The sequence below is a fragment of the Paramormyrops kingsleyae genome, chromosome 18, assembly GCF_048594095.1.
Source record: "Paramormyrops kingsleyae isolate MSU_618 chromosome 18, PKINGS_0.4, whole genome shotgun sequence".
Taxonomy (NCBI): domain Eukaryota; kingdom Metazoa; phylum Chordata; class Actinopteri; order Osteoglossiformes; family Mormyridae; genus Paramormyrops; species Paramormyrops kingsleyae.
Window position 1 is genome coordinate 19,108,124 of NC_132814.1, and position 16,258 is coordinate 19,124,381.

Here is a 16,258-nt window from a genome sequence, read left to right on the forward strand (position 1 = left end):
CGGGAGCGCTTCCTTCCTGCCCAGAAGCGGTTGAGTGTCTCGTTAGTTCGTTTCACCTAACTTTTCCAGATGCCAGGAGCAAAGTTTTAAAAAAAGGGGAAAAAAACAGCATCAGGAAAAAAGGATTGCGGGATCAAGAACCGAGTCCAGTAGATTCTCTGCATAACCGAGTTCTAGACATCCTAACCACAAAAATAAAATAGAATTAAAAAAAACAACTTAAGAAAGTCAGTTGTAATCTATTCGACGGACAATTACGCCACCACAAAGATCCTGCATACCTCATTAGAATGCATACAACACAGAAAGGGTTCAAAAGTATTTTTCATAGTATTAATCATACATACCCCTTCAATTTTATGGTGGTTGTACGCAATTTAGCTACACCATAATTTAGAAAAATATATTCCAAACAAGTATACATCTCACCCACACACACACACACAATGATATCACCGGCATTACGTATAGTGTGTTTATAAATATACACAATTACATACACTTACACAAGTAGGCATTTACTAATAACCTCATTTTCTGAGAGCAGAAGGCCCCCTTTTTCGTGAAAGCACAACATGAACCAAGCACCCCCCCCCCCCCCAACTTTCATAGTTGAAGCATCTTTTTTGGGTTTTGGGGTAAGTGGAAGGGATTGATGTTGTAGGAGAGGTAATGAGGTTGGGGGGGGTATAAAGTAAGCCTGTCCTGTGTATCAGGGAGAATCCAAGAGCAGTGACTGCGCCCGTGGATGGTCGTTTGGCTTTATGCTCTCGCAAGAGTGTAAAATCATGGTTTGCGTGTTGCTCAATTCACCTGCCCAAAATATCCCAAAGGCGTTAATAAAATTTCCCCGTTCCACCCCCCAGCTCCAGCGTCCCGTGGATCCGTTTGCTGGAAGATGGAGGTTTTTCGCATGGGCTCGCCGGTGTTTACACGGATATCCGAACACGGAACTTCCTGCAGACTCACTCAGCTGCGGAACGGGAGCTGGGATTCGGGCCGAACATCGGGATTCGGGGGAAGATGCGGCCCGTTATGCAGAATCAGCCGCCCTTCCCATCGCAGCTCGCGGTGTCGGGTGTGAAAGAGCAGGGAGGAGGAGGAGGAGCAGATGGAGAAAGACGCAAAGCCAGGAGAGGAAACCTTCTTGTTGCTAAAAGCGGCTGAGACCACGTTTTAAAAGCAGGATATAAGGTCAGCATAAACAGCACTCGTGAAGAGCCAAGAGAAATTAATAAATAAAAAAGTGTTACAAGCCACATTTATCCAAGGGGGGACAGGAGGATGGAGGCTGGGATAGACATTTATCAGGGGCTCAAAGAAGAGTTTTCCCTCAATATTTTGAGCAGAAAGTCACAAAAGGTACATAAATTAAAACTAGATTACTGAACCTAAAAGGGTTAACTTTAACTTCAAAGGGTTAACTTAAAAAGGTTATTCCCAAAGGTAAAAAGAACAAAACCAGATTCTGTTTTAGTTCATATATTTTGTGAAAAGCAAAGGGTCACGTCCAAAGGATCCAACATCTCATCAGCTCCATTATAAATGAAGATACATTTTAAATCTTCGAAAACTTTCAGCAAATGGCTCTGGGCAAAATATTGACCAACACAAACAAACACAAATAAATTAAACAGGAAAAATCCTAATGCTCCTTTCATGAACAATTAAGTTTCACAGGAATACGATTTTTGCATTAAGGGGAAGGATTTCTTGAATTGTCACAAATGATCAGAAGTAACCAATGTTCCTCTCAAAATGACCGCGTTTGACACCTGACCATCCAGATCTTGGGGAGATTTACCGAGAATCACAAGAAGACCCCCCTCCCCTTCGAAAAAAGATACTAAACTGCGCAGTCCATATTTCTCCTGAAAAGTGGGATATTCGTTCAGTAGTTGACACTTTACTCCAATAAACACAAGGTCAGGCTTCCTAAAATGTTAGCTTTAAAGAATTCGCCGTCATGGGCAAAGTGAGAGAAAAAAAACGGCAAAACAACAAACAGACGTTATCAAATCGCACATATCCGTGGTGTCAAACCGAAAGGAAAAACTGATTAAGGAAGGATTTCCTAAGTGTGACAACAGAGCTTAATATTTTGAGCAGTATTCAAATAAGTATATTAGTAAATAACTGAAGGCTTCGCGTCGCTAGTGTTTTCTGCATATATATGTATATTCGTTTGGAGTTAATGTACGTGATCACGCAGCAGTATTGATGTAGGCGCACGGAACGGTGCTGCCGGAGATAAGGGGCGTGCGCTCACACAGAAAGGGAAACACTGCCCCCTTCTGGTCATATTATAGACTAACATTTTATTCACAACTTTTTTTCTCCCGTACTTGCTTCGGTTATCTTTTTTTCAGATGATCTACTATTTATGACGCTTTTTAAAAACCAATCATAACAAATAACAAAAGAAGGAAGAAAGGGCAATGCTTCGTTTTACGTACACCGATGCGTGACACCTTACAGAATTAACAACTGACAACTTCCCTTGAGGGCACTAGTGAAGCTTAGAGCAAATATCACCGAAAGCAACGTACGCCGGAGTGACGCATCTTCTCGAATGCGAATACATGCCGACATAGGCTGATGTAAACAACTTAAAGAAAGAAAATATTACAAGATATGGGGTTACAATGGAAGTCTAAGTGAATTTTCCTCTAAATTTTTAAATCAGTTGCACGAAGTAACCCCGATGCACATTAGCATTATTCATGAACTTCAAAGGCTGCCTTTTAGCTACTCACCACCCATCTTAATTTTAGGAAGACATCTCTCGAAATTTAATTATAAACATTGATAAACGCAGAAGGTTAACAGATCAGATGTCACAACTCATAACACCAAACACTTCTGATTTCAGTACTCCATAAATTCACCTCACCCCCATTACAGTGGCGGAAGATTAAATGACAGGTATTACCGATTGTGGACGAATTATTAAAAGTACCGCTACTGGGATCATTCCAGATCGCTCTGCTTGCGCCCGAGGTGCCACCATTAACTATAAGGCTTCCACGACGCGGCCGAGCAGCGCCTCAGCAGCGACCCCTGCCGGTCGCATTATTTGTCCATCAGGGAGCGTTGCAGCGCCTCCTGGATCATGGTGTGTTCGTCAGCTGAATAGTCCTAACAGGCAGGAATAGACATGATAGCAGGTTAAGTATGGTTATAAAAATATGGTGCAGAGAAAAAGGTTTGTGTGCATTCTATGCGTTATCTGAAATACTGGTTTAATAGCCACTCTAAATAATAATAATGAAAAAAAGAACAGGGTAAATAAGATCTATTCTGGAATCCAATGAATTCCCCCCAGATGATGCCCAGCATGCACTGGAACTCCACCGCACACTCCCGCATTAGCAGCTCAGGAATTTAAAAGACAGCATCTGGACAGGCCTTCTGAGATACGCACCACAAATGTGTCGTAAGAGAAGGTGTGTCTGATCTTCAGGTGCTGGAAGAAGTCGGCGCTGCGGTAGTTGGGGTCTCCCCAAGGCATCGAGGCACAGATGGGGCACACCTTAAAGGGGAAATGGCAGCGGGCGTCATTTATATACCGAGAGCGAAGAGGCCCGGGCTCCGTGCAGCGGACTGCCCCCCCCCCCCCCCCCGAGAACCATCCAACAGCTAGGAGTAGGCCCGGTGGCTTATGTAGCTGTGGACTGTCTGTACCGTGAATCAACTGACCTGCAGAGACCACACAAATCCACGCTTTGCCGAGCGACGTTTTAAAGTCTTTTTTTAAGTACCAATAACAACCAGACAGCAGCCATTTTGGGTGAGCATGTCTCTTAATGGCCGCCCCCGGGGTCATGACCAGACTCCCCCTTCTTGCGTATATGATGCTATGCTAATCGAAACACTCTTCTTAAGTGTCAATCTCCTCATTTGTCCCTTAGGTGCTCAGTGGCTATGCTATTGACTTAGTGTCATCTAGCAGACGCTAACCTTTTATACAACAGGATAGACCAACGGAACGGCAAGACACGACTGAAACAATGGTTCTCTTTCTCAAGGGTGAAATAGCTGGAAATGGGACTTGAACCTACAACCATCAGTTCACACACTCAGCTATGCTGCCCATGGCCCGCCACAGGGGGCGCCTCACCACGTGGCGCGTATCCCTAGCGTGCAGCGACGTGCAGTGCTCCACCAGGCCGTCCTGGTCCAGGTTCTGGAAGTTGCAGTACGGACAGGAGAACGTGAAGCGGTTTGGAACTGAGCTGCGTTGGGGAGGAGGGAGGAGGATTGGAGGAGGATTAGGCACCGGAGGATCAGCTGATGGCTGGAGACAAGAGAGAGGCCACCTGCCAGCGCCCCACCTGACGGCAGGCTGGGACTGCGTGGTGCTCCTGACACCCTCATCGATGTACTCCTGGTATTTGGAGCAAACGGCTGTGTGACTCCGCATTTGGGACAGGCGCACCTGCGGACAGGAGGGAGGAGAGTGTGAAGATGGTTCCTAAAAAAAACACAAACCCACAATAACAACGAGAAGCAGGAGGGCATTGGGAAAGTAGGCCATTGAGATTTCCTTTGCAATATCCTGCTTCATAACTGTTTGCTTGTTAACATGGTATTTTACCTAAATCCTCTTCGACGTGAGAGAAACTAGACCACTTGGGTTAATCCACCTTTAATTGGGCTGGGGAAATAATCCATGTCTGATTGCAGAGAACAAACACACAGAGGTATTTACGTACACGCAAAGGCACAGGCTGTGGGGCACGGACACGCAGGGGCACAGGCCGTGGGGCACGGACACACAAAGGCACAGGCCGTGGGGCACGGACACGCAGGGGCACAGGCCGTGGGGCACGGACACGCAGGGGCAACAGGCCGTGGGGCACGGACACGCAGGGGCAACAGGCCGTGGGGCACGGACACGCAGGGGCAACAGGCCGTGGGGCACGGACACGCAGGGGCAACAGGCCGTGGGGCACGGACACGCAGGGGCAACAGGCCGTGGGGCACGGACACGCAGGGGCAACAGGCCGTGGGGCAAGGACACGCAGGGGCACAGGCCGTGGGGCACGGACACGCAGAGGCACAGGCCGCGGGGCACGGACACACAAAGGCACAGGCCGTGGGGCACGGACACGCAGGGGCACAGGCCGTGGGGCACGGACACGCAGGGGCACAGGCCGTGGGGCACGGACACGGAGGGGCAACAGGCCGTGGGGCACGGACACGCAGGGGCACAGCCGTGGGGCACGGACACGCAGGGGCACAGGCCGTGTCCAGAAGGCTTACCTGTGTCTGGCAGCCTTTGCATGGGCCCGTGTTCTTCTGGATGAGCGTCTCTATGGCCGTGGCTCTGACCCACTTGTCCAGTGTGGTCCGACACACGGCACAGATAGGTTTGTGGGTCCGCAAGCACTCCTGCAAGCAGCTGTTACAGAACCTGCAGAAAGCATAGCAGAGGTGGTTCTGAATGGAGAGCGGCATGGAGATGCAGGATGTTCCAAGGTACAAAAAGTAAACATCACCCACACTCTTTTAAACCCTCAGTGTGGGGCTGCACAGATTTTATAACCTCATCTATTATCACGTGAGACGATTACGTGACGAAACATGCATTTACAGGAACATTTAAAATAGATACAAGACCAAGCAGTACAGTGGCTCAGTGGGTAGTGCTACTGTGTTCTGTGCAGCCTGGGACAGGCCACAGGTCCCCAACTGCAACCCTGACCTGGATACATGCAACACCCGCCATTTTCTTTTGAACAGATGTGTAAATTTAGGCTGCTGAGCATGGACACAACACAGAAAAGATTCATTATAGTTTTACTTAAGAATTCAATAAAATGCAACTTCATTGCCCCTGCATGTCCATGCCTTCTTTGAAATGTCTTCGTCCAGTACCACACCACAGAGAGGGAATTCATCATAGGATAGGAAATAAATACAACAAAAGGTGGTTTACATAAGTAAAAATTTACAAATTCATGAAAGGATATCAGTTATAGAATAAACATGAAAGAAAGAAATGTAAAGAATAAATAAGAGAACCGTCCAAAATAATGTGCTACTATGGAAAATACAGTGCAAAATTACTGTTGTGCAAATGAGCAGCCATTATGGATTCCTCATTTTCAGATAATACAGTGGTACCTCAGTTCTTGAACTCATTAGAACTCGAATTTCTTAAAAGTCGAACCAACCAGTTCGAAAAAAAAATTACCTAGAGCTCGATCTGAATCTCAGAAGTCAAACCGTGAACACCGACCTAAGATAACTTGTACGAGCGGGGAAATGAGTCACGCGGCACGTCTCTCAGCGGAAACAAAGGGTAACGCTTCAGTCTCAGCCTCGCATTCGCTGTGATAGCATCGTGCATGTTTACACTAGCTGAATATATATATTTAGATGGTAAAAATACATTTAGACAATGATAGACAGTAACAGTAATTATTATTATATAATAAAATACATTTTAAAATAAAGATTTCTTATTCATTATTTTAATATTAATAATAAACCATTAATACATTTAATTATAATAATATTGCCGAGTGGGGACGGAATGGAGACAAAGGCGCAGACGTCAGGGTATTGGGGAATACGGGGTTTAATTACAGGTAAGGCAGGCAAAACGCAGACGGACAATACAATGACCGGACTGGGGAAACAAACTGAAAAGCGGACGAAATACAGAGGGCTAATGACAACAACCAGAAACAGCTGATCACACAGGGATTCCACATGGGGTTAACGAGGGGGCGTGGCACACGGAAGGAGCAGACGATCGGGGCAGGACATGTTTTTTTTTTAACACATTGTTTGGATACATTTATTTTTTTACTTTGCAAATTATTGTTTTGATAAATGTGCTTAGATGTGTTTAGTACAGTATATGCTCTTCTTGTTTTATCTTGTTCATTTTGTATTTAAATGCTAAAAAAAACATATTTACAGGTAGGTGTAATTTTTTGGGGCAGGGAACCAATTAATTGGTTTTCCATTATTTCTTATGGGGAAAATTCGATCAGAACTCTAACTTTTTAGGATTCGATCTGAAGTTCTGAACGGATTAAGTTGGAGTTCTGAGGTAGCACTGTATGTTAATGGATTTGTAAAATTCTTTTTTATGCATTTTTACAAAACAATGCAAAGCCCAAACACTGTAAATCTATCATCCCTCCAGGGTTTTGAAAAAAACCCAACTGTGGTATCTTCTTGTGCCAATAACAGACATTCCTTTCCTGTCAAATTTGCTCATATTATCAATCCAACCAACCTTATAACCATTGGTCAGGGTCACTGGGAGACCTAGAGCTTTTCCCAGGCAGTGAAGGGCACAAGGTTGAGGTACACGCTGGATACACAAGCACTCATTTATACCCTCACCCCTGATGGACAATTTAGAAACACCAATTAGCCAAACTACATGTCTTTGGCCTATGGGAGAAGGCCAGAGTATCTGAAAGGAATCTACACAATGTGAGGAGAACATGCAAACTCCATACACAAAAAGGGTCAGATTTGAACCATGAAAGTGTGAGGCAACAGTACTACCTAGTGGTGGACAAAATGATGCCTCATGAACCATTTGCTGTCATTTTTGACATCACTAGATGGCGCTTCTGGTTTGTGTTGGAGCATGCTTTGAGCCCTTTTTTGAAAAGAGAGCGCCATCTAGTGGGGTCAAAAATACAGCAAATGGCTCATGAAGCGTTATTTCGTCCATCACTAGTACTACTCAAAGACCCTTCCTCTCATGATGTTTACTTTTGTGTTAATCCCCCAATCAACGTCCGATACATAAATTACTGCTAACTTATTTTGCTGCGTTGACAAGATTTGTTCTGGAACGGAAATAACGATGTCCTCGTAACCAAACTGGACATGGCGATGATCGGTGCCCCGGACCCCACAGCGAGAAGCAGATCACTCCTTAACGTTTTAACCATTCTAATAAACACAGACAGCTTAACAGCATTTCCACCTTTTACTCAAAATATCTACAGGATCGCTTGATTTCAGTCTCTCGAATTGCATATTTATTAAATGTGTGAAAATTCGCACAGCTTACTTGTACATTTAAAAAACGTCACAGGAACTGCTTTGCAGACCTTTTACGCTCCGACTTCTTATTCGTATTGATTTAAATGAGTGTGTGAGTGTTTTACAATACATTTCCAAGAAAAAAACAGGGCACACTCTTTCACGCCTGCTTAAACTACGCCTTGAGCGAGTATTAATTCACAGTAAGGCCAAAGGTACGTGGCAACCTGTTCACGGATGTAACATTTCCTGAAAAATGCAACTGTGTTCGGATTCCCCTTTCTTCTGATAAATGGAATCCTCTCCTTGGTTTACGTTAGAATTATCTACGTATCTTGTAGAAGCAAAGGCATATATACGACTCTGATCTTTAATACTAAATGTGAGGTTATAAATTCTGTCAAAACTAAACGATCAAGTCTCTTAATGACTAGGTCGGGTGTGATCGTTCCCAAGGAATGATACATTTCCCAAATATTCCTTGCTGTTCCCATGCGGGGCTTCCGGAAAAAAACTCGGAAATGCTTGTCACATACTAATAAAGTGGCAAAACTACTATTTCAACACAATTGGATCAAGCTTTAGTTGCGATAAAGATTTCTGTTCCCTTTCCCTACCGGGGCATTGTGGAATTTGTAGTCCAACGTAATCATCACACTATTGCAAACTGCATTTTAAGAACTACAATTCCCATTATTCCAATTCGGCTGTAGCTAGACGTAAACAAAACTGAAAGTAAGCTGGGTTGTACATTTTATACATAAAAACGATCTTTGTACACCTGCACATCTAATGCCCTATGTTGGTTAGTGTATAAATACAAGATAAACACGATGACATATTGTCCGGCCTGTTCATTGGCAATAATTTAGCTAACTACCTGCCTGTGTAAACACAGCTGAGCTATACCTTCCTCTTGCCTGCGGTTCTCGCATAGACGTGCGTTCGTGTGATTTAACAGAGGGAAATTGTCCCGTTTCCGTACTCACGTATGGCCGCATTGTGTGGTGACGGGACGATCAAATATCTCCAGACAGACCGGGCAGGTGAAGTCTGAGCTGTCCCCTTCGCCGTCCGCGGTGCTTCCGCTCCTCGCTGCGGGGTCCGGGGCACCGATCATCGCCATGTCCAGTTTGGTTTCGTTTATTTATTTATTTTTTTTGTGCTGTTGTTGCTTCCTCCTCGGCGGTACGCGATGAGAAGCAACTGAACTGCGTCGATGAGGAAAGACAACGTCACGGCGCTGAACCTGAGGGAGGATGAAGAGGAGGAGAAGAGAGGAAAAGAGGGAGGGAAGAGGAGGAGGAGGTGGAGGGGGGGGGGGCGTGTCTGGGTGGTCGGTCTCGGCCGGCGCTCAGCAAAACTCCGGCCCCGCACCTGTTTTTGTGATCACCCCCCACCCCATCCATCAGATGACCAGAAAATTAGATTCATATGCCTTTATGAATGAGACTATTGTAAACAACTGTAACTCACGTGTACATACTAAAACAAATGTAAAGCTATTTTGTAAAACATAAGAAAATCCCCAAACCATAGGCATTTTAATGAATTTCATTTTAACCGTTAGTGTGACCAACATTGTAACACAAGTCTTAGAGTAACATTGTTATATCAATTGTCCTGATTTATAAAGTTGTCAAGTCAAATGGGAGTTACTGTCATACCATTCATATACCGGTATACAGTGCATTTATCATTAGATTAAAAGGATGATTCTACCACATTGATTACTTTTATCAAAAGTAATCAACATCATACATATATAGCAGTTAGTATATGTTAGTGCGAGAAGCTGTTCTTAAGTCTGTGCGCTGCCTACTTGGAAAAAAATTAATTCCAATTTAATTCAATCATCCTAACACTACAAAACGCCATGGCATTCCAGACATTATAGACCATTCACAAGCCACGCCTGCCTGTGAAACCTGCCTTGAATGAGGTATTAAGAAATTCACAGTATATGTAAATTGAAACCCATTTTAAATGTATGTTTAAATATTTAAATTAATATTTTTACATGTAAATTTAAACTGCGCATGTGCGGTACGACCGTGCGCCTATCGTCCGTACGTGCGTCAAACTGCCGTACGGACCGAAGCCTGCGCATGCGTTGTCAGAGCACGAGCGTTTCCTGCAGAATGCGAAGGTAGGATGCTACTCTGTGCTGTTGTTGTTTTGGTGTATTTTTATCTAGGTATTTGTAAAATTGCGAGTATATTTTTTATCATAAGTGGTCGTGAGCGCACCGTGTTTGATTCGTCACTCCCGTTTTTATCACCGCTGTTTACGACGGGTACGTACGTATGCTTTTCTGTGGTTTGTGTTAGCTTAGCTAAGCTAGTCGCCTTCGCTGGCTGCGCTGGTTATCACCCATGCCCCTTCGTTTGGGGGGCCGGGCGCATTTACACACTGGCTTCAGCTGCCCTTTAGCAGGGATGCGGCTGATCACTTGTGTCGACACTGAAACTCCGTATGGGATGTGTGGTTTCGCAGCAAAGGTTAAGGTGCAAGCTTACTTGCAAGCCTGGCGTAGCCACAAGTTGAAAAATTTAATGAAAAGCCAGCAAGCAAACATTAAAGTCAATGTGCAGATCGAGATAGTATGTACCCGCTGACTAAGGTAGCAGATTAGTGGTTATGACACTGTAGGAAAAATATGCATGTGTTTTGTTATCTTTTTTTAAAGTTCTATGATCGTTTCTGGGCTTGTTGGTGCAATTAGGGGCGGTTTGATATATTTGGCAATGAGAAATGGTGGTCGGTGTTGAAATTTCCAGTCCTTACACGGCACATGCATGGCGAGTTTCGTAAAGATAGAACTGGGTGATGGGGTTTGAGATGGACGCTTGAGAAGGATTTCACTGCTGATTATATATCTGGCATGACTTAACCCACATCCACATTTCGAAGTCCTAATCTGTGTTGTGCTTCCAGTTATAAATAAAAAAAGAAACGGTTTGATCTAACCCTTTCTGGAGTTGTCAGCTGTTTAAGTTCTTTCATGTGGATGTTTCGAAAAGTTTGTTTAAAATAATGTTTATTAAAAAGGACCTGTCGGTTTGGCATCCTGAGGCAATATCGTAAATGCTTCTTCTCAAGTCAACACCACCTACACTATAATAAACCGGTTCCTTGGCTCCTGAGTCAGAAGTTTACTTTTGTGGTAAGTGGCTTATAAATAGCTTGGGGCTCTTCTTGCAGGCGGTGTGTGAACCTTTGTTTCGATGACCCATCGGCGGCCCTCTGACCTGCGCGCAATGAGAGGGGCGGGTCCTGCGATGCCCTGGTAGGCGTGACCTTCGTTGGTGGGGATGTGTGTGGCGCCTCTAGTGCCGCCTGCTGCCGCTGATGGATGTCAAGCTGCGAGAGGACCTGTTCAAGAAGTATGCCCAGTCGCTGGAACGTCGGCTGGAAGAGGAGGATGATGCGGGCAGACAGGGGCCCACCACGGACGGGATGCTGCTGTCTGCAGCTGCCGCCTGGCTCGGGGCCCATCAGGCTGACCCGGGTCAGCGGTTTCGTCTCTTCCGCTTTTACGAGCTGGTGGAGAATTCCCTGCTCACCCTGAGGGCTGCCAGTCTCCATGCACTGGAGACGGCCTTCTCCATCCTGGAGACCATCTGCACCAACCTGTTGCTGTTTCCCTGGAAGAAGGAGTTTCGATGCATCAAGGTAGGGGGCTCTGAGGCTCTTTGTCCTCCATCTATTTGTTCCCAGATCTCCCTAATTTCATTAAAAAGGTGTCTAGAGGCTGTGTTGTTGGGGGTGGTTTGGTCACAACCTACCAGCTCTGGGTGTGTGTAGAAATTTCTGTTCTCCTGTCTGTGTGGATGTCCTCCTGTACTTGCTACAGATGTGTCCTCCAGTTGAATTAGGGACTCCATATTGCCTTGCATTAGCTCTGTGTGCATGAGTGTGATGTTCTGAGTTTCCTTTCAGGTTGCGTTCTGCTTTTTGTCCTCTTTGTCTTTGTAGAACCCGAATTACTCAGAATGGGTTCAAAGACTGCTTATAATTGCCCCCCTTTTTGCTTAGAGGCTTGACAGCATTTCTGTGCTGCTTTGCAGACCTTCACTGGACCATACGTGTATCACCTGCAGTCGGCGGTGTGTGACTCGGACCTGCGCTCCCTTCTGCGTTCTATGGGATACTCCCGCGAGGAGCTTCAATTCCAAATCCGCGACGTTCCGGGGAATGCCGTGCACCTGCGGCAGCTGGCCTTTGAGCTCTTCTTGGCCCAGGCAGAGTGCCGGCTCCTGGGCGAGGTGGCGGTGCTGGCTGGGGGCGCCACGACGGAGCTGGAGGCACTGGAGGCGCGCCGAGGGAGCTGGGAGGATGCGGCCGCGTGTGCCGAGGCCCTGAGGCTCCGCGATGCCCTGGCCGGTGATGTGTCGCGGCTCTCGGTACGGCAGGATGAGCTGGAGCGCGTGCACCCCAGGCGGGCTGGACGGCCGTCCAAATCTGTGGATGTGACGGATGGGGCGGGTCATTGGCACCAAGCCAGCAAGCCCGTGCTGAAGGCTACGCTGAGCTTGCGCAAGGAGCCACTCTTCGTGGATGCCGAGGAGGACCTGCAGGACGAGATCATCCGGCCCAATGCTTCCCTTCTCTCCATGACGGCTGCTTATAGCCCCGTGTCGGACTTCTTTCCCGTTCAGTCCCCGCCGACGGACCCTTACGCCTACCCTCTCTCCTCCCTCGACGAGGTTGACCTGTACACCGAGCGTGGTGTCGGCCGACAGACACCGTCCCGCCCACCCAGCCGTGACCTCCGCGAGAGCTGGTCGGTGAAGACCCACGGCGGGGCGCCTCTCTGCGTCACGTGCCAGGGCTGCGGTGTGGGCTGCTCCAGCCTCACCTCCTGCCAGAAGTGCGACATGATCCTGTGTCCTGCTTGCCATGCGGTGGATCCCTCCCCTTGCTGCGGCATGCCTGATTACCCCAAGGCATCTCATCCCCTTGACAGCTACCTGCCAGCAAAGGAGAAGTCGTCCGCTTACAGTAACGCCCACACCCAGCTGTCAGAGAAGCCGCTGAGCAAGCTGTACCCCAGCAAGTCTGTTGGCTCTGGCAGCAGCGTGTCAGTCGTTGGTGTTTCTCGGTGCGGCTTCTGCAACAAACCGGGCGCGTCACACACCTGTATGAATTGCTCCAAGGTCTCTTGCGACACTTGCATGAGCCTCTATGCCAATGACATATGTAGCCGCAAGAACTTGCACCATAACTTTGTACCCAACCATCAGCTCAACTACAAGTCCGGCTCTGTGTCTCATCTGGTGTACCGATAGACCACAAGGCCTTGTTTTTGGCAGCCGGGGGTGGACTGTGAGATTTCTCATCAAAGATTTCTAGAAGGTTGGAAGGACAAGTTACTGCTTCTATCCTCTATCTCTCTGTCCTTCGACGGATCCCGATATGTGTTTGCATCCCCTCTCTCCTTCCCTGCGTTGGCTCTCTGGATCTTCCCAGCTCACCGATTTGCTAACCAAGTAGAAAAGAAGCAGCTTGATTATAACAACATCTACTCGTGTCTGAACTCCCGCTTTTATCCTATGCTTGTGTTTGTATGATGAAATCCAATCTTGACAGCATCTTCAGAATTGACAAGTATGTTTGCGTCATGCAAATGATATCAAATAGTATATACGTATTTTTAATGCTATTATACAAACTCACTTGAGATGTGTTGAGGTGAGTCAGTTGTCTCTTATCAGCTGCTGTCAGGTCTGGTCAAGACCAGATCTGCCTTGGTGGATTTGATCTCCTACAGCCTTCCCTGGATCTGTAGTTGCTCTTACTGTTGGTTGAGTTAAATTTGTATATATATCTCTTGTATCCCCCCCTTAATTATCCACAACCTCACTGTAAAGACCATTCTTCTGGGTGGACAATGACAGTTCTTGAAGTTGTCTTGAGTTTAGAAGTTTGGTTGAGAAACTCCATAGTCCCGCACCTGAAAATGAATAATTTATATATTTTTTTTCTTGAGCAGAGTTGGAACACATGCAAAAAAAAAAAAAAAGTCTGTCAGAAAATTGAGATACCTTGAGAAGTGATCTTTAATAGTATAGGGAGAGATCCATCTTGTATGGATTCAGTGCATTGTAGTTTTAATGCTTTCAGAAATGATCACTGCTCATAAAACATCATAAAAGATTGTTGGATATAATATGTATTGTGACATTGATACTAGAATATTGTGTAAATTGTGCACTCCACCTCTGCCATCGCAAAACACCAGTGAACTTTCTCGCAGTGTGGTTTATCATCCACGAGTTGCCAGGATAGCTTTCAGCATCCTACGTTTACAGTACGAGTGGTTTACAGAAGCCGGCATGGAAAGTTACACGTTTACATGCAACACTTTGACTGCCAAAGTCCATAATGCTCCACTTTTGGTTTATTTCTTTAATTCTTCGGTTTTGCCCTGGCGAAGCATCAAAACTTGTTCTTGTTGATTTTGAACGTTACCCTAGTTGCCCATCTCCACAGTGGTTTTTCTGCCCTCGTACAATGCATTCGATTTCTGCATGGTTCCGTTCCTACTGTTGTCATGGCAACGGCTATTTACATGGACACCCCCATGACCCTGCTTCTGACCCAGCCTCTTTGTGAGCTTTGAGCGGTTGGAAATTTTCCGTGGGTTCCGAGAGCCCCGATAACGCCATAGCTTGCATCTCAGATGTTCCTCCTGTCACGACTCATGCTGCCAGTCTGTCCGTTGCGACCATGTGGGACTGTCTACATCTTTTTTTTTTTTTCCTGAGCGTAATTTTGTGGGTTCACGCGATACCAAGTAGAGATGAACAACAAAAGGACACAAAAAGGTGTTCAAAGGCCAGGATTCTTTACGATCTCGATTTTGGTTCTTCACTGGTTCCAGTCTGCAGCGGTCCAAGGAACGTGGCAGAGTTCCAGATTATTTCACTGAGCTATGCAACCTTGCAGGAGGTTCATGATGCTGGTCAGGTGTGTGTCTACTGTAAAGGCTGGCGAAGGATTCACTGTCTAATTCTAGGGCTGCCAGTCCAGACCTGTGTTGTTAAAATGTCTTTTTTGCATTAACTTATTGGGTTCTGGCTGTTTTCTGAAGATAATGGAGTGGAAGGATTCTCTTTGCAGTATAATTGTTGTAATAACACTGTGTGAAGTGTGCTTGTATCATCAAGATGGTTGTTCATTCTCCAGTGCTGTTAATTGTCAGTGTCCAATAAGGATAATGTTCCTTTGCTTTCCTATTAAACAGTGTTTAATTGTTATAGAAATCTGATCATCTATTGTATAAAGCAAAGGGGGAAAAAGTGTTATGCATTGAATTTTAGTCATTCAGTTAATCAGACCAGATCTGCTTGGGATTTCCAAAATGGCTGAATTCTGCCTGCTCATGGTGTTGTGTGTTTAATACCTATGGCTTTTTGTCCGTCCTGGGACACCGTTCCCTTGCTCATTTCTTTTTGCTATAATGCCCTCTGGGTGTGTTGCAGGTAAGGTGAAAGCTGACTGGGAACAGCATCCCTTATGTCAGTGTTTCCCAGCCCAGTCCTCGGGAACCCCTAGACGATACAGGTTTTTGCTCCCTCCCAGCCGGTACAAGTACAAGTGAGGTCTTGAACCTCCTAGTGCAATGCCCAGGAGACCTCATCCCTGGAAGGCAGGACGATGCCACTGGCTTGCTGACGCTGCTGCCTGGTGCTCAGAGAAGGTCTCCGTGTCTGATCAGTGGAGCCATCTTCCTGGAACGTTTGGAGGTACGTGCTGAACGATGATGTTCATCAGGTTTATTCAAGCGTTTTTGAAGTAATGTGAAGGGACTGATTTGGTCGCCACATCCTATGCTGAGACACACTAGCAGAGACCCCAGAAGGTTGTCTTGGGACTGGCTTCCCTCAAGATGGAACGTTCCATGGATATCCGTCACCTGACAACCACATCCTGATGGTCGGTGTGTTTTATGCCAATATAAAAGCATTTCTGTTTCTGCCCCTCTTCTGGCAAACGCCACCACATGGAGGGTCAGGTACACTACAACACCACGATACACATCATTTAATAACATGGAAGGGTGTCTAAGAAGTTGATTACTTTCCTAGATTTTATCTGACAGCAGTCTGGTGTAGTGCTGTATGATATGATCATGTTTTCCCCCTGGTAACTGGCACCGCGGCTGTGTTTGGCCAAAGCTGGTGACGCGCATATATAATCCCCCGAGTGTCGGGTCTCCTGATTGGGTCGT

At 46.2% G+C, this 16,258-nt stretch overlaps 2 protein-coding genes across 3 annotated transcripts; one reads left to right on the top strand and one right to left on the bottom strand.

Moving 5' to 3' along the window:
- Positions 1 to 1,466: 1,466 nt before the first annotated feature.
- Positions 1,467 to 9,354, bottom strand: rnf114 (ring finger protein 114). Of its 2 annotated transcripts, XM_023798874.2 has the most exons (6): positions 9,012 to 9,348; positions 5,266 to 5,416; positions 4,335 to 4,438; positions 4,121 to 4,235; positions 3,425 to 3,532; positions 1,467 to 3,138 (listed from the first exon to the last, which is right to left on the bottom strand). In XM_023798874.2, exons 1-6 carry the CDS (start codon positions 9,146 to 9,148, stop codon positions 3,073 to 3,075), a joined length of 681 nt encoding a protein of 226 aa, XP_023654642.1. In that variant the 5' UTR covers positions 9,149 to 9,348; the 3' UTR covers positions 1,467 to 3,072. The 2 variants fall into 2 exon arrangements, with proteins under 2 accessions (XP_023654642.1, XP_023654641.1); XM_023798873.2 differs by having other exon boundaries at positions 4,121 to 4,438; positions 9,012 to 9,354.
- A 713-nt stretch (positions 9,355 to 10,067) lies between these two features.
- spata2 (spermatogenesis associated 2) lies at positions 10,068 to 15,290 on the top strand. Its single transcript, XM_023798871.2, has 3 exons — positions 10,068 to 10,171; positions 11,227 to 11,697; positions 12,093 to 15,290. The coding sequence occupies exons 2-3, from the start codon at positions 11,374 to 11,376 to the stop codon at positions 13,311 to 13,313; spliced, it is 1,545 nt and encodes a 514-aa protein (XP_023654639.1). The 5' UTR covers positions 10,068 to 10,171; positions 11,227 to 11,373; the 3' UTR covers positions 13,314 to 15,290.
- The last annotated feature ends 968 nt before the right edge of the window (positions 15,291 to 16,258 follow it).